Source organism: Pelodiscus sinensis, chromosome 4 (genome assembly GCF_049634645.1).
Source record: "Pelodiscus sinensis isolate JC-2024 chromosome 4, ASM4963464v1, whole genome shotgun sequence".
In the NCBI taxonomy this organism is placed as follows: Eukaryota; Metazoa; Chordata; order Testudines; family Trionychidae; genus Pelodiscus; species Pelodiscus sinensis.
Window position 1 is genome coordinate 4,463,844 of NC_134714.1, and position 22,546 is coordinate 4,486,389.

The 22,546-nt window shown below is 54.8% G+C and overlaps 1 protein-coding gene across 2 annotated transcripts in view; it reads right to left on the minus strand.

Moving 5' to 3' along the window:
- The window catches only part of MDGA2 (MAM domain containing glycosylphosphatidylinositol anchor 2), a 631,704-nt gene extending 609,697 nt beyond the window's left edge, over positions 1-22,007 (minus strand). For both annotated transcript variants that reach the window (XM_075926142.1, XM_075926141.1), the window contains exon 1: positions 21,392-22,007. In XM_075926142.1, coding sequence (XP_075782257.1) covers positions 21,392-21,464 — 73 coding nt within the window. In that variant the 5' untranslated portion in view covers positions 21,465-22,007. The remainder of the gene's footprint in view (positions 1-21,391) is intronic.
- Between the last annotated feature and the right edge of the window lie 539 nt (positions 22,008-22,546).

Below are 22,546 nucleotides of genomic sequence, written 5' to 3' on the forward strand. Positions count from 1 at the left end.
ACACAAAGCGATTGGGCTTCCACCCACAACAGTCAAAGAGGGTGTAGGTCACAGGGGCCTCTACTCCACTACGGACTGCAAGGGGGCCATGGGAATACGCAGAGCACCTGGTGGGGTTATAGTGAAGCCCTCCCCAGCCCAAACTACAGAAGGAAGTAGCTAGTTGACTAGTTGACTACCCGATAAGAAAATGGTTATCGGATAGTTGAGAAGGAACTCGACAGGTTGCTTCCTCCTCACTCCTTCCTGCCTCTATGAGCAAGGGGGGGAGCAGGAGCCAGTCCCAACTGCTGCTCCTCTAATTCCATCGACTGCTCAATTAGCCAATTAATTGACATTTCACAACCCTATCCCAAACGAACAACCGTCCCAGCACTCCGCTGAGAGGTACAAGTGGATGTCATTCGGCTACCGCACAGAAATTCTACCCAGCCCCCCAGGGCTTCCACCCAAATCCCTGCCAAGCCGGCCATGAGACTCTACGGGGATGGTCTAGCTGAGAAGAAGCTGGAGGACTTGGAAGAAGAATCAGGCGGCGCCTTTCCTCAGTCGCTTGGGATGGATGAAGGCTGAAGCAGCCACACCTCATACCGCTCCTGGGTAATCCCTCCCGGTCGCTAGCCTAGTGTGAGGTTGTTCAACACAGAAGAAGCTGTGCGATGCTTTTACACAACCGCGGGCGGCCAGGCCGGAGGCTCCTCGGGGTGCGCTGCGTTGTGTGATAGTGTGTGCGCACCTCAGACCAGACCCACTCCAACAAACCACCAGGAACAGGCGCCACTGTCAAAACCATGAAGCAGGGTTGCAGTTCAGTAGCTCCTCTGCCGCATGCAGCCTGCTTGCTGCTCCCAGCCCAGGTTCCGCGGAGACCCGGCTGAGGGCAGAGGAGACAGCCTGGCAGGAACCAGGAAGTTCTCCCAACATGCCGCAGTTGGTCATCCACACCTGGTTGTCCCCAGGCTGCCGGGCCTTGGGCTACCCCTGGACGAAACAAACCCTGGCACTTGTTCCTCAGGCCTGCGACTCAGGCAAAACTCGGTCTCTCAGAGACAGATTCCCCTTGGGAGCAGGCGGGCGGTGGCTAGTTTTAAACACCACTGGCCTTGTCCATCGGCCAAACCCCCCAGCAGCCGGGCCCCTTCCCTGAGCCAGTCTCCTGCTGTCCTGTCCCGGAGTCTCCCTCACCATGAACATTCCCAACAACCCACACCGGGCCCTTTCACTCTCCCCACGGTGACGTTGCCAGGCAACCACATGGAAGGAAGATGGAGATACCCACCGTGTTTAGCCCACCAGAGGCTCGTGACAATGCCGTGGCTACCAAAGGAGCAACCCAATTGCAGCTTTCTCCACCTCAGCCCCGTGTTTTTTCTCTTTAGTAGACTCCTACAACCGTAGGGCTGGAAGAGCGCTCTGGAGCCATCGAATCCAGCCCCCTGCCCAAAACAGGACCAATCCCTCTTTTACCTCTTGAGTATTGACTACATCCCAGAACAGCAGCTCTCTGGGATGTGGCCTGTCTTGGTAACGTTTGCCCCCATCATCTCTAGCAAACTACCAGTAATTAGGCCAAGGCACTACCCGTAATTAGTGCAATAATCCAACCTCCCTTTCCCCACAACGTATTCCATCCAGAAGGCCCAAAAGTCCTTCCACTTCTGTGCACTGTCTGTCATGACAAACAGCAGGTCGCCTGGGTCAGAGCGTCAGCTCCACGCAGCCCAACTCGTGTTGGAGTGAGGAGCGCGAAGCTCAAAGAGGACCCAACGGCAGGCAAGCGCCGGGCAGCTGAATTTTCAAAGGATTGTCCTTTCAATGGAGAGAACCGTGGGTCTGAAGAGGGAATCCCCCACCCGATCCAACCCATTTTATCAAGGTTCCAAATGCTTGTATTTCATGCTAACTTTCACAGCAGCTAAAATAACCCCAGTTTCGGCCAATCATGTGTCTAGCTCAGGAGCACAGTTGCTAATTTGAGGGCTAATTTGGCTACGACAAATCAGGAAAGAGATCTTGGGAGTTATCGTGGACAGTTCTCTGAAAACTTCCACACAGTGTGCAGCGGCGGTCAAAAAGGCAAATAGGATGCTAGGAATTATTAGGAAAGGGATAGAAAATAAGACCCAGAATATCTTACTGCCCCTGTATAAAACTATGGTATGCCCACGTCTTGAATATTGTGTACAGATGTGGTCTCCTCACCTCAAAAAAGATATTTTGGCCTTGGAAAGGGTTCAGAAAAGGGCAACTAAAATGATTAGGGGTTTGGAACGGGTCCCATATGAGGAGAGGTTAAAGCGACTGGGACTTTTCAGTTTAGAAAAGAGGAGGCTGAGGGGGGATATGATAGAGGTCTATAAAATCATGAGTGGTGTGGAGAGGGCTGATAAAGAAAAGTTATTTATTAGTTCCCATAATAGAAGAACTAGAGGACACCAAATGAAATTAATGGGTAGCAGGTTTAAAACTAATAAAAGAAAGTTCTTCTTCACACAGCGTGTAGTCAACCTGTGGAACTCCTTGCCAGAGGAGGCTGTGAAGGCTAGGACTATAATAGAGTTTAAAGAGAAGCTGGATAAATTCATGGAGGTTAGGTCCATAAAAGGCTATTAGCCAGGGGATAAAATGGTGTCCTTGGCCTCTGTTTGTCAGAGGCTGGAGAGGGATGGCAGGAGACAAATCGCTTGATCATTGTCTTCGGTCCACCCTCTCTGGGGCACCTGGTGCTGGCCATTGTCGGTAGACAGGATACTGGGCTAGATGGACCTTTGGTCTGACCCAGTACGGCCGTTCTTATGCTTAATTAAAAACCGGTCCATGGCCAGTTATAATGGGGAAATCTATTTAAAGATACAAACAACACTCCGCAAATTCTTCTTTGAAAAGAACGAGCAGCAGAGAACCCAGAACACCAGGGTTTCCTAACGTGATTCTCCTCTGCAGAACCTGTGGAACTCCCTGCCACAGGATGTTGTGAAGGCCAGGACTTTAACAAGGTTCCAAAAAGAGCTAGATAAATTCATGGAGGTTAGGTCCATCAATGGCTATTAGCCAGGCTGTGTAGGAATGGTGTCCCCAGCCTCTGTTTGAGAGAGGTTGGAAATCGATGAAAGGAGAGGGATCACTTCATGATTCCTTGTTTGGTTCACTCCCTCTGGGGCACCTGGCATTGGCTACTGTGGGCAGACAGGACACTGGGCTAGAGTGACCTTTGGTCAGACCCAGTCTGGCCATTTTGATGTTCTTGTTAGGCAGCACAAGTGCGCCGAACAGGCAGGCCAAACTAGGCCTAGCATTACCCCGAAGGAGGGCCAGACACAAGAGTCAGCCCCCTCTGAGGACAGCAAAGGGTCCTCCAGACTAGGCCTCCAGAAAGACGAGATACTGGGACAATTAAGCACAGTGCCTGATCCTACACTCTTCACTTGGAACAACTTCCTCCACCAACCATTGCTTCCACGGGAGTTTTCCCAGGTCAGCAGAAAAGGATGGAGAACCAGACAATAAGGCAAAGGCACAAGATACAGCTCTTACCCACTAGCCATGGAGATGTGCTTGTTTATTCCAGGGCCACATTTGATTCCAGGCACTTAATTACGATGCGGAGCAGGGCGGGGAAAACGAACTTTTCATTCTTTAAAAGCGCATCTCATTGCTTTTGTAGGAAAGTCTAAGGCTGAAAATATTGGCCTCAGCTCTATTACTCTTATGGGTGACCCTAAAGCACCTACACATCTGTCTTTTCCTGCAAGGACGGTCCAGGTTTTTCATGGTATCAAGGGAATTTCTCACAGAAGGCCAGAACTATCCAGGGTTTTGTGATTTTTTTCCCACTAAAATCAATGAAAATGTGGTTTGTTTTTATATAATTATAAAACGTTTGTTCAGAATCAAAGTTGTTCGGTGTTTGCCAAAGACAAACACTCAACAGAACGAGGTCCCGGTGTGATGAAGAGCACTCGGAGAGAACAGAAACGGAGTGCAGACACTAACCGCACCCGTCATTCGCTCACAGGAAACGTCAACATTTGCTGAGTCAGCTGTGGGCAGTAGCAGTACCAGATTTTCTTTGCACATGCCCTTTTCCGGAGACTACCTCACGAGCCTAAAAAAGTCTCCACGAAAGAAGTCCCAAATGTTTATTTTGAAAGTCTGGCCAGCTTAGGCGGATCCCGCTTGGGAACAAAATGTACACCTAGGAGCATCTCCATCAGCTGGTTTGGAGCCGTTCATTCCAAAGTTCAGATCCAGACGGAAAGTTCTGAACGTCTCCAAAGTTCAAGAGCATCTAAAATTCTGATTTGGTGCTCTTAGTCTTCCAGCCATATATTGATGCCATTCAAACACAAAAAAGAGAAGACTGGAATGAAAGTTATACTTGAAGACATTTAAATTCAGTTCAGTTCAAAGACACATCACCATTATTGCCCATATGTATCAACAGACATGTCTGATAGAGTAACCTCTGGTGCATATTTATTGTTTTAATAACATAAAACAGGTTAGAGTTAAAGGCCAGATCATTTTCTGAGTCACTTACATCGTGCTAATATTTTCATTAAAGTAACATTAAAAAGAGATTCATGTGGTCCATTGAGTTCCAGGGAAGAAGGGTCTTTCATCTAGTCTGACCTCAGCATCGCACAACCCATACATCCCACCCCGCTACGCCCTGCCTAGCTCCCCCCGTGAGTCCTGCTTCAAACACAGCAACTTGTGAGAAAAGAGATCCGGTTTATAATGGAGAGGAATCTGATACACCTGTCAGTGAGTTGCTCCAGGGACTAATTGCCCTCACCGTTCAAAATCTACGTCCTGTTTCCAGTTTGCTGATTTCAACTTCCTGCCACTGGCTCCTGCCCCCTTGCCCGCTGCAAAATGAATGAGCCCTGTCCAATCAGAAACCTTTTCCCCTAAGGTAGGTAGAATCCTAGAACAGGAAGGTCCCTCGAGAGGTCATCAAGTCCAGCCCCCTGCCCTCACAGCAGGACCAAGCACCATCTAGACTAGTGGCTCTTAAACTGGGGCGGATACACACACACCCTGGGGGTGCGCAATGCCCTTTCTGGGGGTGCGAGACATGCCAGATTTTTATGATATATCTTAGGTTTAAAGAGCTGACCTACTTCAATGATTTTTAATAAGGGGGGGCGAGAACGTATTTTGAAAACCAAAGAGGTGCAGGCTGCAGTAAGGTTAAGAACCACTGATGTAAACCACCCCGATAGAGGTTTATCTAACCTGCTCTTAAATATCTCCAGTGATGGAGATTCCACAACCTCCCCAGACAATTGATTCCGGTGCTTAACCACCCGGGCAGGAAGTTTTTCCTCGTGTCCAACCGAAACCTCCCTTGCTGCAGTTTAAGCCCATTGCTTCTTGTCCTACCATCAGAGATTAAGACGAACAGTTTTCTCCCTTCTTCTAGGGACACCCTTTTGGGGACTTAAAAGCTGCTCTCATGCCCCTGCTCAGATTCCTCTTTTCCAAACTAAACCAGCCCAATTCTTTCAGTCTTCCTGCACAGGTCATGTTTTCTAGAACTTGAATCATTTTGGTTGCTCTTCTCTGGACCCTCTCCAATTTCCCCATATCTTTCTAGGAAAACAACGGTACTTCTAGGCCTCCCTTTTCAACAGCCTCTTGGATGCTCTAAATCACACGAGAGCCGTTAGCCTCACTGCAAGGCACGTTTTCCGATCATTCGCCGAGTACGGTTTTGGGGGATGTGGGCGATACCGGGGTGTCCCGGGTGACTACTAAAGGCAGGACATGACGCATGCGGAGTCCTCGCCTTTCCGCCGTGAAAGCAAACAGACACACACCCACCACTCCGGCCTGGAAGGGTCTTCCAGCAGAAACCCCTGCTGCCTCCCCCCGAATTGTTCCCCTAGCCACTTTCGCCTCTACCTGCCCAAGAACCCCTCAGAGCCGGGAGAGAAAAGTCACGCGCCGTGATGGGTCAGAGGAACCCCAAAGGTGCCTGTGCCTGTTCATATGAACGAGAGCATATTAGGCATTTGGCATGGAGGCACTGGAGTGCTTAGCATGTAACGTACCTTAAAATGGACACCGGCAACCGAACGAGCACTCTGTGTCCGAGGAAACCTACCGGCGTGGGGGATCGTAGTGCGCCCTCGCAGGAGGGCAGAAAAGTGGGGGAGGGGGACGTCCCTCTCTTATTTCAGTGCGTCTCCTTGGAGGGCTGGGTGGCCTGCATGGTGTGGGCGGTTCAGAAACACAAAGCCAGCCGGGTGTGGGGCTCGTTCTGGAAATCAACGGGAGGGACTAGGCACCGGTTATTCATGCCTGACAATCCCCGGCACCGTGGAGGACGGCAGCCTCACTGCTCCCCCCGAGAATCATAAGAACAGCCAGACGGTCCATCCAGCCCCATACACTGTCTGCCGACAGTGGCCAGTACCAGATGGCCCAGAGGGAGGGAACACAACAGGTGATCCTCACATGATCCGTCCCCTGTCAGCTACCTCCAGACACACAGAGGCTAGGGACACCATTCCTACCCATCCTGCTAATAGCCATGGATGGACCTAACCTCCATGAATCTATCCAGCTCTTTTTTGAACCCTGTTAAAGTCCTGGCCTTCACCACATCCTCAGGCAAGGAGTTCCGCAGGTTGACTGTGCGCAGAGTGAAGACCAATGTCCTTTGAATCGGGATTTCAAACCGAGGATGCTGCCTTTGCAAAAGTGTGACTGGCTTGGAGAGCCAGGAGCAGCCGTGAACAACTGCAGCCAGAGGCCCATGTGCGGCCCTTTGGGGTGGTGCGCATGTCCCACGAGACATTTTGTTACCGTTGCCCGGAAACCAGCCAAGTCTGTGTGTGGGCTTGGAGGGTTGTTTTCCTACCGGGGTCACCAAAGCGACACTCGTGTAAAGCCAGGGCACGTGAAAGGAGGGGCGTGCGGAGCGCACGCAACATGGGCAGCGAGAGCCGGGCGCTCCCTCGGCCGCCAATCACAGCGCGGCTCCAGTTTAAGTCACACACCCAGCGCATCCTAGCCACGCCCACGCCGTGAGCAAAACTAGGAGATTGGCTCAGTGGGGACAACAATTCGCTAGCCTCGGCGGCCCAAGAGGGTCCCTGCAGGAGGCCTTCTGCTCCCAGGCACCGGGGGAACCCGCTGTGCTCTCAGCCCTCGACCCCCTCCTTCAGCTGCGCCCATGGGCCTAGGGGCCGCCCCACAGCAGTGAAGTAAAGGCCTGGGGTGGTCGCACCAGGCACCCCCCAAGGATTGCCACGGCCCCCTCCCACTCGCTAGGCTCTCCAGGGCATGGAGCTCGGTGCCAGCCGGCGCTGAGGCAGAGAAACAGGGCAGCGAGCACAAGAGCTGGGGCGGGACAGGCTGGCCCTGCACGAAGGGCTGTGGGAAGTGGAATGCCAGGATGAGCGGCCTATAGGCATGGCCGGACAGCGAGCCCCATTGGCAGCAGCCCCTGAACAGGGAGCAGAGGAACCGGTCCAAGCATGCAATGGCCCCGGGTGACACCAAGAGAGTGTTCCTGGCCACGGTCACTAAATACCCATCATCGCATCCCATGACTCGCACCTTGCCCTGTTCTTTCCCCATCTTCCCGCATGCACACACCCAGGCGCACACACACTCACGCGCTCTAGGGGTCACCCAAGGAAATTCACAGGTAGCAGATTTGAAACACCGAAAAGGACGTTTTTCTTCACACGGCACACAGTTAACCTGTGGAACTCTCTGCCAGGGGATGTTGTGAAGACCAGGACTTGATCAGGGCTCATAAAAGAGCTAGATTGGTTGATGGAGGTTAGGTCCATCAATGACTATTAGTCAGGGTGAGCAGGGATGTTATCCCTAGCCTCTGTTTGCCAGAAGCTGGGAATGGGTGACGGGGAGGGATCGCTTGTTCTGACCTGGCATTGGCCAATGTCAGCAGACAGGACACTGAGCCAGATGGACCTTTAGTCTGACCCAGTACGACCCTTGTTACGGTCTTATGTGAAAAGCTGGATTCAACTATTTTTCCTCTGCGTTAGTTTTCCCACTGACTCCGATGAGACTGGATTCTGCCTGCGCGCCTGGCGAGGATGACTTATTTATTTATTTTGAAGTGCTTTCTTCCCGCCCAGCTTCCTTCCAATTCCCCGAGCGCCGCATCAGAGGGAACACCTTGACCCACACTCCGCTGAGCACCAAACCGCGTTCTCCTGCGGAGACGCCAGCGATGTGCTAATCAGCCACTCCAGAGAGCGGAGCAGAAACGAGTGGAAATGTCAAGAGGATTGTTTTGGAGTTGTCGCCGTCTGACTCGGAACGCAACAGGCGGCGGGGTAACACCTACGCGGAGTTGTCAGTGGAGAAGCTCTGCTAGGGACACAACAGGGCTGCCGTCGCTTCCACCCACGGAGGGCGCGGCCCCCTCTCTGGCTGGAAACTTACACTATTTGAATGATATTTATCAGGTGGAAAACTTGCTCCTAGTGGCCACCTGCCTGGAAAGCATTAGACACCAGGTGCCCCCGGTCTGTTTTCCTGGCCAGCCGCGGACACCACTCCAATGGTCTTTGTCTCTACTACCCGCCACAAAATGCTCCACTACAAGAGAGACAAGGTGGGAGATGAAACGGCTTTTCTTGCACCAGCTTCTACTTTTCTCGCACAAACTTCTGAGCTCATGGTGAGAGGGACTGTGACGGGGCACCGAGACCCCGCACCCAACCCCCAAGACTCTGTGCCCTGGGAGAAGGGCAGCAGAGCACCTACCGCCGCCGTGCCGGCGGCTCACGCACCGCGGCTCAGCTGGGCGGCACCGCGGCGCGGCTGAGCAAAGCCGCGACTCAGCTGATTGGCGCCGCCGCCCACCTGGAGAAGCACGGCGGCACAGCTGAGCGGGGCGCGGCCCCGCCAGGGAGGCGGGGAGGAAAGAGCACGCGCGACGGCGGACACAAGAGGGGGGCGGAGCGCGTAAACCCTTCCCCCCGGGCCGGCGGGGATCTTTAAAAGCTGGCCGGCCGCCAAGGAAGGGGGGAGCGCGAGGAGGTCGCGGGAGTACCCCCGAGTCGCGGGAGGAGCCGCAGGGACGCCGACGGTCTCGGCAGGGGGAAACCGGCGGCAGAGGAGTCGCGGAAACACCGACGGCCTCGGCAGGAGGAACCGGCAGTGGAGGACCGACACCCTGGAGCCGGGGTAGGAGAGAGGAAGGAAGCAGCCCAGGGCAGGGCGGTGAGATAGCCCGTGGGCTGGTGTGTTTAGGGGCACCCCCCCCCACCAGTTGGACAGAGACTTACGGGTAGTCTCCATCCTCATGGCCCTGGGCTGGGGCCCGGGAGTGAGGGTGGGCCTGGGTCCCCCTTCCTTCTCTCCCCCCGAGGGAACCCTAACCATAAACAGGCTCGTCGCCCGAGGCTACACGAATTGCCCGAAAAGATGAGTGACCGCTTCCCCCCCCCCCCCCCCCCGAGACGGACCAAGGGCGGGGCCACGGTCACACGGACACAACAGCACTGCAAATTCTAAGGGACATTGACCAATGGCGTAATCCTGCACTGCTGACTCAGATAACACTTAGTAACACTCCTGTGCAACGACCCGTAGAATTCAAGAATCCCAGGGCTGGAAGAGACCTCAGGAGTCATCGAGTCCAGCCCCCTGCCCAAAGCAGGACCAACTCAATCATCCCAGCCAGGGCTTGGTCAAGCCGGGACTTAAACACCTCTAGGGATGGAGATCGGGGATGTTAAATATCGGTGAATTGAACAGTCGAGTAACCTCTTGAATTCTTATTGGTTAGTCGACTGTTTTATAGTCCCCGAGGGTGGGGATGGAAGCCAGGGTGCTCTGAAGGAGCCTCCTGCCACTGTGCTGCTGCCTCTGTTTCAGAGGCAGCAATGTGAGGTGCCAGGAGGGAGCTGGTCCACAAGGGGAGCCAGTTTAAAAACCGGCTCCCCTCGCAGACTGGCTGCCTGTCGCCCCCCACTGCTGCCTCTGATACAGAGGCAGCGGCGCAGGATGGCAGCAATACCCGGCGCAGAGGAGTACCCGGCCCATGAGCTCCTGGACGCGGCACGAACTAGAACTGAGCCGGGCTGCCTGCCCGCCTGGCTCCTAATACTCTTCTATCGCAGAGCCGCAGCGGGGTAGGTCCCAGACCCAACATGAGCCAGGACTGAGCCAGCCTGCTAAAACATTTACTGGCAGGTGGAGAGGGGGAAACGCGTGTAAATCTATAATATTGACCTATAAGCTTTTGGGTATTGGTTAATCAGTTACTTGACTACACTATTACAGCCCTTATAGAGATTCCACCCCCTCCCTAGGGAACCCAGCCCAGTGCTTCCCCACCCTCCTAGGGAAATCGTTTTTCCTAATATCCAACCTAGACCTCCTCACTGTAACTTAAGACCATTGTTCCTTGTTCTGCCATCTGTCCCCACTGAGAACAGCCTCTCTCCATCCTCTTTGGAACCCCCTTCCGGTCGTTGAATGCTGCAGTCAAATCCCCCCTCACTCTTCTCTTCTGCACACTGAACAAACTCAAATCCCTCAGGCTATGTCTAGACTGCAGAGTTTTTCTGGGATACCAGAGGTCCAAGGAACGCATCTGCTTTTCCGAATTTTTTTTTCCCAGAGGTATCCCGGAAAAACTCTGCCGCATCCATGGAGCAGGTCTACTTTTCCAAAAAAAAAAATCAGAAAAGCAGACGTGCTTTTTTCGGCATCCTTGTAAACCTCGTTTTATGAGGAAGAAGGGATGTTCCAAAAATGGATTTTTTTTCCCAACATTTGGCCCAGTGGAGATGGTCCAATGGCGGAAAAGCCTTTTCTGAAAAAAGAATCGGAAAAACATACGCAAATTGCAAAGCGCAATTCGCATATCTTTTTCCAATAGAATTGTGTAGTCTAGACACAGCATCAGCCTCTCCTCGTAGGTCATGTGCTCCAGCCCCCGCATCATTTTGGTTGCCCTCCGCTGGACCCTCTCCAACGCGTCCACATCCTTTCTGTTACAGGGAGGGCCCAGAACTGGACGAATTCTCCAGATGGGGGCCTCACTGTCACATTACTGAATTGGAGGGAAGCAGCCAGATCGCTGCTGCACCCCTAGGTGGGGGTGTTGGCCCCAGAAATTGGTATAAAAGGGAGCCATGTGGGGTATTGAATGGGAGCTTATTGTTTGCTGATCTTATGTACGCTATTTATGTGAGTATATAATGTCTGTGTGTGTAGATAGGAATCTGTGTGGAAGCTGAATATTTCTCTGAATGTGGTTAAGCATTGCTATGGACAGGCTGAGTAGCAAAGCCCTGTGGAACAATGACTCTCAATGGGCTATGGACACACCCAAAGAATGGGGGCTGTCATCTGAGAGCAGCCAGCAGGGAACATAGAGATTGGCCTCAGACCAGGTGACTTGCTGCATACAAGAAGAGGCCAGGAAGGAGTATAAAGAGGCCATGCGGTCGATGCCATTTTGTTCTCAGCTCAGCACTTCATCCCAGAGGCAGCATTGCAGGGATCAAAGAGCCCAGAAGACCTGTGAACCCATCCTGACCATAGGATGTGCAACAAGAACTTTTAAACCAGCAGCTGTAACGTCTCTGCTAGAGCCTGCATCGAGGACTGGGAGATTCGGTGCATGTAACGTACTGTACTTTAACAACCTTACTCTCATGCTTTTCTTTATTGTAATAATAAACCTTTAGATATATATTCTAAAGGATTGGCCCAGCGTGATTTGTGGGTAAGATCCAGAGGGTAAATTGACCAGGGATCTGTGGCTGGTTTCTTGGAACCGGACAGAACTTGTTCGGGGTAGGTGGGATTGGGTGCTAAGACCCCCCCACCTGTGTATGAGGCCCGGGGCCATCTGGGGCACGGATATTGCTGGGGTGTCGGCGGGGTTTTGCTCGGGAGGCTTCAGGCAGGCTGCTGAAGCGCTCTGTGGGACTGGTTTGTGGCCTGTTTGGAGAGGTCACCAGTCTGGGGGCTGTAAGGAGCCCTGGATTTGAGCAATTCGCCCTGAGCGGGCGCCCTCAGCTGTGCCCAGACACGGCCCAGTCCGTCACACTCACCCGTGTGCCAGGACTGCAGTATGCGTCTCTAAAAATAGCATTTGACTCCTTCTGCAGTCAAAGGGCTGGTTCTGATGCCCACTGATAGTTGACAGGAGCGTCTCTATCAGATCTACCCCCAAAATTCATTGAATCGCTGTGAAATGGTGTCCCATAAACCAATCAACGTTCCAATAAGCTGATGGTCCAGCCTGGATCATACTGGTGCCGGCACAAAACCAGTGTAGCGGAGGGCAAAACCATGCCAACGTGTTCCTCCCAACGTGAAAAAAACCATGTCAACGTGAAAAAATCCAGTGCACCGGTGCATTTCTTCCCCGTCAAACGCTGCAGCAGGTGGCCTACTGCATACTAGCGCTGGCGCTAGTAACTCCAAGAATAAAACTCGTTTGTAAAGCCGTTTCTTTTCATTAGTGTTGGGTAATGGCCAGGTGGAGGGGGCAGATTTATTTTTCTCTCTGTCCCCTTTTTCTATGTGCGTTAGTGTCCATGCCGAAAACGAAATCCTCTCCCGGCAGGAAAGGCATCGCGGCGATGAAATACGCCAGGAGGAGAGAGAACGGACTTCAAGGGAATCGCAGCGGGCTGAGCGAAGAGTTAACCTTCAGGAGGCTCGGCAAACCGTCCCGGAGTTTGCGGCGGCCGAGCACATCAGCTGCTTAGAAATGCACAGCACTGCAGCCCGACATAATACCTTGCCTGTTCTCTAGTGAGGCGGCTTTGTGGGTCTCTGTCGCACAATATGCAGAATTGTACAGGGTTAAACCATATGATACAATAACAGCATTCAGCCATGTGCCCGATGGGGCACAGTGCTTCCGAAAACCAACTCGCTCAACCAAATGGATCACACGCCTTGGAGGCTGGGGGAGTCAGAGGAAGGTTTCGGACTGGAAGCGCTAATCATCAGCTATCTTCCTGTCTCCTTAGCTAACAGGGAACATGCATTGGGGAAGGGGGTGTCCCTCCCTTAAGGGGGGTTTGCCCCCTTCTTCCAGCCTCGCTTGTTTCACTAGCTTCACCCAGAGTATTCGGTGAAAGCAGGGACCGCTCTGACGTGCAGACATCAAAAGCCAACAGGCAATTTCCTTCCCTGTGTAGCGGCTCGCATGCAGCTAAAAGCCGAAAGGAGCAATGCAGCTGACCAACGGTCGGTTTTGGACAAGACGTGACCACCCGTTTATTTTCGCTACAGGATAGTCAGGCCCCAAATCAAGTTGCCCTACAAGCCTCCGTGCTGATTTTTGTAGCCTGATGGTAAATGTGCGTCTCTGTAACACACACACAGATTTCAAAATTAAGCCTGTGGGATAAGGCTTTTAGCTGGTGTTAAAAAAAACCAAGCAACCCCACAGGAGCGATTTTTCTAGCGTTTTGTGTCAGAAATGCTCGTCCATCTGTACATGGGTGGTGTATATGAGAGGCACGGCCCCACCCCTTCTGCCGGGGCCCCGCCCGCACGGGAGCCGGCGGGGGCTGCAGCTTTCAACGGCAAATGCTTCGATACAGCACCGCGTGTGCGTGCGTGTGTGCGTGTGGATACAGCACCGTGTGTGTGTGCGTGTTCGTACCGTGTGTGTGTGGATACAGCACCGTGTGTGCATGTGTGTGTGGATACAGCACTGTGCGTGCGTGTTTGTACCGTGTGTGTGTGTACCGTACGTGTGTCAATACAGCACCGTATGTGCGTGCGTGAATACAGCACCGTGTGTGCGTGCGTGTGTGTGGATACAGCACCGTGTGTGCATGCATGCACCATGTGCATGCATACCGTGCGTGTGTGGATACAGCACCGTGTGTGCGTGCGTGTTTGTACCGTGTGTGTGTGTACCGTGCGTGTGTGTGGATACAGCACCGTGCGTGTGCGCGTGCGTGTGGATACAGCACCGTGTGCGCGTGTGTGTGTGGATACAGCACTGTGCGTGCGTGTTTGTACCGTGTGTGTGTGTACCGTACGTGTGTCAATACAGCACCGTGTGTGCGTGCGTGTGTGTGTGTACTCTGTGTGTGCGTGTACCGTGCGTGTGTCGATACAGCACCATGTGTGAGTACTGTGTGTGTATTTACACGGATTACATACACCTACTTCTCTTTATAAGAAGAGTTCTGATTCTCACCCAGAGCTATTCACACTCCCCTCGTACGGCATTGCGATGCCTACGAATTGACGGACCTTTGTGATTACCAAGGGCGATGTCTTTCCTGGTCCTGGAGAAAGAGCCCAGGAGTAACCGCAGCAAGCCAGCAGAGACAAGGTGTGCACGAGACGCGCCAAGAGTCGGTCGTTCACTTGGTGTCGAACGTGCTGGCGGTAAGGCCACCGAACACAGAGAGGAACCACGCAGAGGGCAGCCAGTAAAACCCACCCTGCGTGGCAAGATGGCTGCTCCTGGGAAAGACGACCTGTAAGCCGCGACAGCGAGCCTCTTCGAATTTGCAAGGGAGCCTCTCTCCCACCCACCCACCCACCCAGGCGGTTTTCAGACAGCCCCGGTAGGCCCGGGGAAGCCATTGCTGCATTTCCATGATATCTCTCACCGAGACGTGTGTAGCTGCTTATCTCGAGTTACTACGGTAACTCGGGGAATTGGTGACAGAGTTGGAACTGCTGGCTCTGGTACAGCCGGTAAGCATTTGCGGCAACTCCTGACACTTGGCAGCCGGTCACCCCCTGCCCAAGGCTGAGAGGGGGGTTAATTTGGGCAGTTTCCCGAAGTTGTGTCATTTCCTCACAACAACTCCATTAGGTGCAATATCGGGCAGAAGGTTGCGGTTTGCCATCAGACTTTTCAGGATAGATTTGCAGTAATTTGCTACGCTTTTCTTCCCTCTGCTGCATGCCACACACGGGAGCACACGACCCTAACTCATCCTGGGTTAGAAATGCCTGGCACCCATTTCTAACCACTCCAAAAGCCAAGGAAATTCTGCATCCATGGCCTAAAGGCCTTCTAAAAACTTAACCTAAGAATTTGATTCGCCCATCTTTATTATATCCTTCATCTTTATGGAACACGATTTTTTCATAAGAACGGCCAGACTGGGTCAGACCAAAAGTCCACCCAGCCCAGTGTCCTGTCTGCCCACAGTGGCCAATACCAGATGCACCTGAGGAAGGGATCACAACCTGTAATCCTCAGGTGATCCTCCCATCACCCACCTCCAGAGAAACAGAGGCTAGGGACACCATTCCTACCCATCCCGGGCTAATAGCCATTGAAGGACCTAACCTCCATGAACCTATCTAGCTCTTTTTTGAACCCTCTTGAAGTTCCAGCCTTTGCTGCATCCTCTGGCAAGGAGTTCCACAGGTTGACAGTGCACTGAGTGAAGAAAAACTTCCTTTCATTTGTTTTAAACCCGCTGCCTATTCATTTCATTTGGTGACCCTTAGTTCTTATCTTGTAGGAATAAGTAAATAACTGTTCCTTATTCACTTTTCCCACACCAGTCATGATTCAAGTTATCTAACAACAACATTTGGTGTTCATATTCAGCCGTCTCACCAAGACATTTTTATACCGTTCGGCAATTCTAATATAGAATAAAAATATGCAACGGTAATGTTCCGAGTACTTACTTTTTATGCTTTAGTAATCACGCATGGCATTCAGAGATACATAATTTAAAGGGGGAAAGTTGCAAGCAGCACTTGAGTTTTTCAAAGAATCATTTTGCAAACAATCAGCTAAAATCAATAAGAGAAAAGCCCCATTTTTTCCCCCAGCCCTTTTGGATCTTTGTATTGCATCGGTCCAGAGACTAGGGACTGAGCTAGGAGTCAGGGAGATTTGAAGTTTGTTCCTAACTGTGCTGCTATCTTTACTTCGGCCAAGTTGCTACACCTCACTGTATCTGCATGTGTAACCCAGACCCCTAGTGTGGTTCACTGGCCCATGGAGGGGCACTTAGACCATTTAGGGTGAGAGCTAAGAACAAGGGAGCTCTACAGTCTAAGATGAGAGCCAGCGGGCTTTAAAGCTCAAACTATTGAGGCCTCTGCACCAAGCTCCAGTCAAATCCACCGCGTGGTGGTTACATATGCCTACCACCTCTTCTGTATGGCATTAAACAGGAACATAAGAATGGCCATGCTGGATTAGACCAACAGTCCGTCAAACCCATTATCCTGTCTGCCGATAGTGGTCAGTGCCAGGTGCAGCAGAGGGAGGGAACACAACAGGTAATACTCAGGTAACCCTTCTCCTGTCGCCCATTTCCAGAGAAAAAGAGGCTAGGAACACCATTCCTACCCATCCTGGCTAATAGCCATTGGTGGACCTATCCTCCATGAATCTATCTAGCTCTTTTTTGAACTCTGTTAGAGTGATAGCCTTCACCACATCCTCTGGCGAGGAGTTCCACAGGTTGACTATGTGCCGAGTGAAGAAAAACTGCCTTTTATTTGTTTTAAACCTGCTGCCTAGTCATTTTATTTGACGACCCCTTAGTTCTTATATTGTGGGAAGAAGTAAATACCTTTTCCTTACTCACTTTTTCCACACCAGTCAGGATTTTATAGACATCTATCTTATCCCCCCTTAGTCTCCTCTTTTCTATGTTGAAAAGTCCCGGCCTTTTTAATCTCCCTTCATGTGGGACCCGTTCCACACCCCTCATCATTTTTGTTGCCCTTTTCCGAACCTTTTGCAATGCCAATAGATCTTTTTTGAGATGAGGTGACCCCGTCTGTACGCAGGACTACACGACTGCACACCAGAGAGGTTTACACGAGTCAGTTACAGTGCAACACATCCGTTCACGGTCCAACTCACACCTCCAGAGTGTGGACTGTCCTTCGTCCGTTTTCCAGGCTCACCTGGGATATTAATAACAATTTCATCTGAACTGGCAAACTCAGGCTCCCCGAGTTGAATTCTTGGCCATGGCATTGAGCTGCGAATAAGTCAGCCCACATCTCTAGGCCTCCATTTCGCCCTTCGTATCATGGGCCGTGTCCAGACTCAGGGGTTTTTTCGGGAAAAGTAGCCTTTTCCCGAAAAAACTTCCCCTGCGTCCAGACTCAAGCCGCGTTCTTTCGAAATTATTTCGAAAGAACGCGGCTTTTCTTTCGACGGCGGTAAACCTCAATTTACGAGGAAGAACGCCTTCTTTCGAAAGTTCCTCTTTCGAAAGAAGGCGTTCTTCAATGTAAATAGGCCGTCTTCGAAAGAGAGCATCCAGACTCGCTGGGCGCTCTCTTTCAAAAAAGCGGATTTCTCTTTCGAAAGATCCGCCTGCAGTCTAGACGCGATCTTTCGAAAGAGGCTCTTTTGAAAGAAGCCTGCAGTCTAGACATAGCCATGGGGACACGGTCTGACAACAAGAGCTAGGTATTCTTAGGACCAGTAACACTCTCAAGTCCTCACGGTTTCAAAGAAACGCCCAAGCCGATTTCTCTTCAAGTCAGGAGACATTCAAAAGTGCCCCGAAAGGAAAAGAGATTTCTGTGCCCACCACAGCAGTCAGGTCTCCGGGGGCATGAATGATTGCTATTATTTATCTACTCATTTCAGGAAGCGGGAGGCCGCCCCGCCCCCAAGTGATTGCAAGGGGACAGGCCCCGCTGTCACGGACGTCAGCAGAAAAAGTCACATTGCGCTAGCGAGAGTTTTCCAGGCAAAGGCAAAAAGGCAGATTTGGGGTACACGGCGCAAAGGTACCCGGGTCACTCCCAATGGGGTTCACACGAGCTGCGTTCTGACGGCTGCAGTTCAAGAGAAGCAGAGTCAGGCAAGGGCTGAGCACCCTCTAACGTCGTGACACCTGTGAGACCGGGGTTTTCTACTGGGCTATCTGGAACACTGTGTCGGCCAATAGCGAACTCTTGGAACAAACCATCTGGCGTGGTTTTCCAGGGGAATACAAGGGAGAGGTAAATGCACATTTTCCAGGTTCCAGTGATACAAAAACCCGGCCTTTTGAAGCTACACCCGGAGAAGGGAGCTATTGTCTGAGGATCACCTGTTACACAATCCCTCAGGCGGGGTGGGGAACCTCTCCCCCCCCGTGTCCCCCACCCGCTGCCCCACCACGGGGCTGGAGCACACAAAATCGACTAACTTGGAGCCCCCTACAGTCCGGTGTGGGAGGAAAATATAGAGAATGTCTTTTTCCGTCTCAGTCTGGGGCTACATCAGTGCGGGTTTCTTTTTGCTTGTTTGTTTCTCACTTGTGTGCACACCCCGACTGATTTTTCTGTGCGTCAGCGGCCCCTGACCCAAGAAAGGTTCCCCGCTCCTGGCCTAAAGAAAAGGCTACATTATTCACAATTGTCCTGGTTCTGAATTTCAGACAGTTAGGAACTTGTAACCCTAGGGAAAACCCAGGTCTGGGTTTTAAATGGACTGACACCTTCCAGACGGAGTTTGCGTGCTCACTGCTAAGCTGTTTTCACACGTATGTAAAGACTTTTATTGTTTGAACATGCTTTCCTTGTTAAGCTTTCTCTTTAAGAATATCTGTGCTTGCTTATGAAGAGAGGTGCCGTTACATAAACTGCAGGCCCGTTATGCTGTTCACAGCTGCTGGTGAGAAAACTAGTTTCAGATGCTGGTCTGGTTAGGCAGGCTGGCTTGCTGGACTATCACAGATAGGGAACTGTGCAATCCCAGCCAGGAGAGACAGAGAGATGAGTCTCTGCCCACGTGAGGTGATGGCAGAGGCGGTTGGAGCCTAGACCATGTGCTCCCCAAGGAAAATTCACATGCCGGTGCCCTGAGCTGGTACTTTAAAAATGAGACCACCCGCTGCAAAATAAAACTGACTTTAGTGTATAACTTTGAAAATACCTGTATGTGCTTACAACCCAAAAACCACCGTGTCCCCCCACATCTCTGACTACCCTGGTCCATAACAGAGACCACGTAGATGTGCATTACAAACTGACAATACATTTAACTCTTATTTATAAAAAAGCCTGTCCCAGACGGGCAATCTTGGTTTTTTCAGCAACAATTTCAGCGGAATTCGCAGCATCCAACTAAGGGCACAATCCCACACACGCTCGGGTATCATATACGCGCCTCAAACACTCTCCTAAGCCATGCGGAAGCTGATGTTCCAAGAAATCCAACCAACGTTCAGCCCTTCGCACGGGAAACGGATGGCCGCCCCGGCGTCACACCGCGTTCAACGCTTCCACGCAAACGCTAAGAACGCCCCTCAGGGCCGCTGCCAATCTGTGGACTTGCATCGGATTTCAGACACCGCAAGTTTGCGGGCCGGCGGGCGAGGGACACGAATAGCCCTCGTGCACTCGTGCGAGGGCGCATGTGTCTGGAGGGAAAAGCAGGCAGTAGCAAAACTACCATGAATCCTTACTCGCATGATTCCTTACCACGGCAAGCTTGTGGGACTGGGAGACAGGAAAGCAATGTCACCGCACTGAGCACTGCTGCTTACATAATGTGGAGCCGTTGCTAGAAATGCCGGCGAGAGGCAGAGGAGCAAACTGAACCCGAAGCAAGCGAGAGCAACTTCTACTGTAGCCAAAAGGTTTTTACTTAGACCCTGAATTCATATGACCAGGACCCTATTTCGTCCCCCGCCACTCCCTGATGTCAACGAAGGGGCCCAGGTGTCGAGGGGCATCAGATACACCCCTGAAGTTGGCATTGTCCTAACGCAGCCCCCGCCTCCTCATACCCCCCTTTTCCTTGGGCTTTTTTGCTTTTGTTATGTCCCTGCTGTCTGGTGGATGATGGCTGCATATCGGCAGAACCGTGTTCTCCTGGGAAAATGCTGCATCTACTCTACCTGGTGTGCGTCTCTTCCACTCCCTTCGGTCACTAGATTTAATAACCGGCCTATGGGCTACAGAGAGGCACCTGAAGGGGGTCGGGCGGCAAGAGGGGCTACAACCAGCCTAAATTTTGGCCCTGCCCGTGGACAAACTGCTGGCAACCATCTCATCTGTTTCCTCCCAGCTGCAGAGCAGCTGCTGAAATGCCCATCCACTGGCGCCTCTCAAACCCGGCTCTCGCATCGGGCCCCCTCTTTTAGGGTTTGACCCGGTGTGCCCTGCTGCCTGAACGAGACGTCCTGCCTGCCCGGCGAGGGAGCGATTCGCAAGCCACGGCACAGACACGGGAACGCGGCTCGTGGGGAAACACACGCGCCGACCGTGCAGGGTGCCCCGTCCATGGATCCCGGCGGGGGCTGGGCCGGCGCGATTTCCACGGCAGCCCCTCGCTGCCACGCACCAGTGTGCTCCCCTCGCCACGGCTCGCTGGGCGATGTGTCTCCTCGGAATCGCGCCGGGCCAGCGGGCGGGGGCAGCATTCCTGACACCGGGATGCTGTTGCCAGGGAAGGCGGGTGAATGAGGGAAAGCCAGGGAGGGGAACGCCAAATAAATACATCTCCAAAATCCTCGGGGGGGGGGGGGGGGGCGCTGAGCTAAGGGCAGGCTCCTGGCAGCGCTGGGGGAGCAGCAGTGCAGCTGGCTAAAGGAAGGGGCTGCCCCCCCCCAGCTCCCAGGACCTCGGGCAGACCCTGGGCTGCACTTGGCTGGGGACGAGAAGCCTCGCAGCCCTTGGATCCCCGAGTGCTGCAGACGCGTGGCTCCTCCGCACGGCCGCAGCCGGGGAAAACTGCCGGGTCCCTCTCCCGGGGCTTTCTCCGCCTCTGCTGCGGCCCCAGGGGCGGAGGGGAGAGCCACGGGAGCCCCGCTCCTGCCCTCCCCCCCCCCCAGAAGCGGAAAGCTCCCGGCTCCCCGCGCCAGCCCGGCTGAACCGAGCCCGGAGCGCGCTGCCCAACCGCGCCTCGCTCCGGCGCACGGACTCCGCTCGCGTCCACACGGGGCCCACGGGCTGCCCGCGGGGGGCCAGCGTGTCTCCAGGCGCCAGGGGTCCGACTCCCCCCCCCCCGCCGTGCTGCTTGCAGCGGGGGGGGAGGGTCCCCCTAAGCCTGGACTCCGCGGCCGTCCCGCTGCCCCCCAAGTGCCCGTGGGAACCCGGGCTCGCCTCGCCTGCCAGTGCTCATGGCAACGGCGGAGCCCGGGAAGCGAAGTGCCCTGGCCCCGCACTTGGCGAGCTTGGGAAGCGAGCCGCGGCTCTCCGGGGAGGCGGGGGAGGGAGCGGGGGGGACCAGCGGGGGGGGGGGGTGTCGGGAGGCAGGAATCCAGGGCTCCTCCATCCGCACAGTAAGTTTGCGCCTTCTCCCCCCCCCCCCCCATAAACCTCCCCGGCGAGGGGGGGGGGGGCTCGGATCTTGCATTGCGCCTCCCCAACCAAGCGTGGGAGCCACCGCGCGCCCCGGGGTCCGTCCCACGCCCCCCTCCAAGGTCGGGGGGGGGCTCCCGGCCGGCCGGGCTCAGCAACTCACCGTACACCCCTTGGCCGGCGACCCCCTCCAGCAGCACGGTCAGCAGCCACACCAGCCCGGACACTACATCCATCTCCGCGCCCGCATCCACATCTCCAGCGCAGGGCGCAAAGGGGGCGCGGGACCTGCCGGCGGCCAGTGCCCGGCCCGGGGGCTCCCAGCCGGCCGGGCGCAGCGATCCGGGGCTCCGCTCCGCCGCCCCCCAGGGCGCCCCCTCCGCGGGGCTCTCGCGCCTTCACCGAGGCAGGGGCCGGCCGGCTCCGCGCCGCAGCAGGACCCAGGCGCCCGGCGGCTCCGCGCCGCGGTCACATGCCATCGCCGCGCCGCGCCCGGCGCATGGTGCGCGGGGGCCCGGGCCGGGAGGCGCCTCCCGCTCCCCGGCCGCTCTCCGGAGGCGCAGCCCGCGGGGCGAGGCGAGGCGAGGCGGCCCCAGGCGGCGGCGGCGGCGGGCGAGGCACCTGCCCGGGGCTGCGGGCGGCCGGGCTGGGCGCGTGGGAGCGCGGCGAGGGGCGGCCGGGGCGCGGGCCGGTCACGTTGAGCTCTACGTGCGGGGAGCCGGGGCTGGGGAGCCGCAGCCGGGCGACGTCAAAGCCTGCGTGGCTCCGCGGCCGCCCGCCCGCCTCCTCCTCCGCCCCTTCCCCGCGCCGGCGCCGAGCGGCGGGGGCTGGACGCGCCGGGAGAGGCGCTCGGGGCACGGGCAGCGCCGAGGCGCGCGGGGCCCCCCAGGGCACAGAGCCCCCCAGCGCCCCGAGCCCCCCAGCGCCCCCCAGGGTACAGAGCCCCCCCAGCGCCCCGAGCCCCCCAGCGCCCCCCAGGGTACAGAGCCCCCCCAGCGCCCCGAGCCCCCCAGCGCCCCCCAGGGTACAGAGCCCCCCAGCACCCCGAGCCCCCCAGGGTACAGAGCCCCCCAGCGCCCCCCAGGGTACAGAGCCCCCCAGCGCCCCGAGCCCCCCAGCGCCCCCCAGGGTACAGAGCCCCCCAGCGCCCCCCAGCGCCCCGAGCCCCCCAGCGCCCCCCAGGGTACAGAGCCCCCCAGCGCCCCCCAGGGTACAGAGCCCCCCAGCGCCCCCCAGCGCCCCGAGCCCCCCAGCGCCCCCCAGGGTACAGAGCCCCCCAGCGCCCCCCAGGGTACAGAGCCCCCCAGCGCCCCGAGCC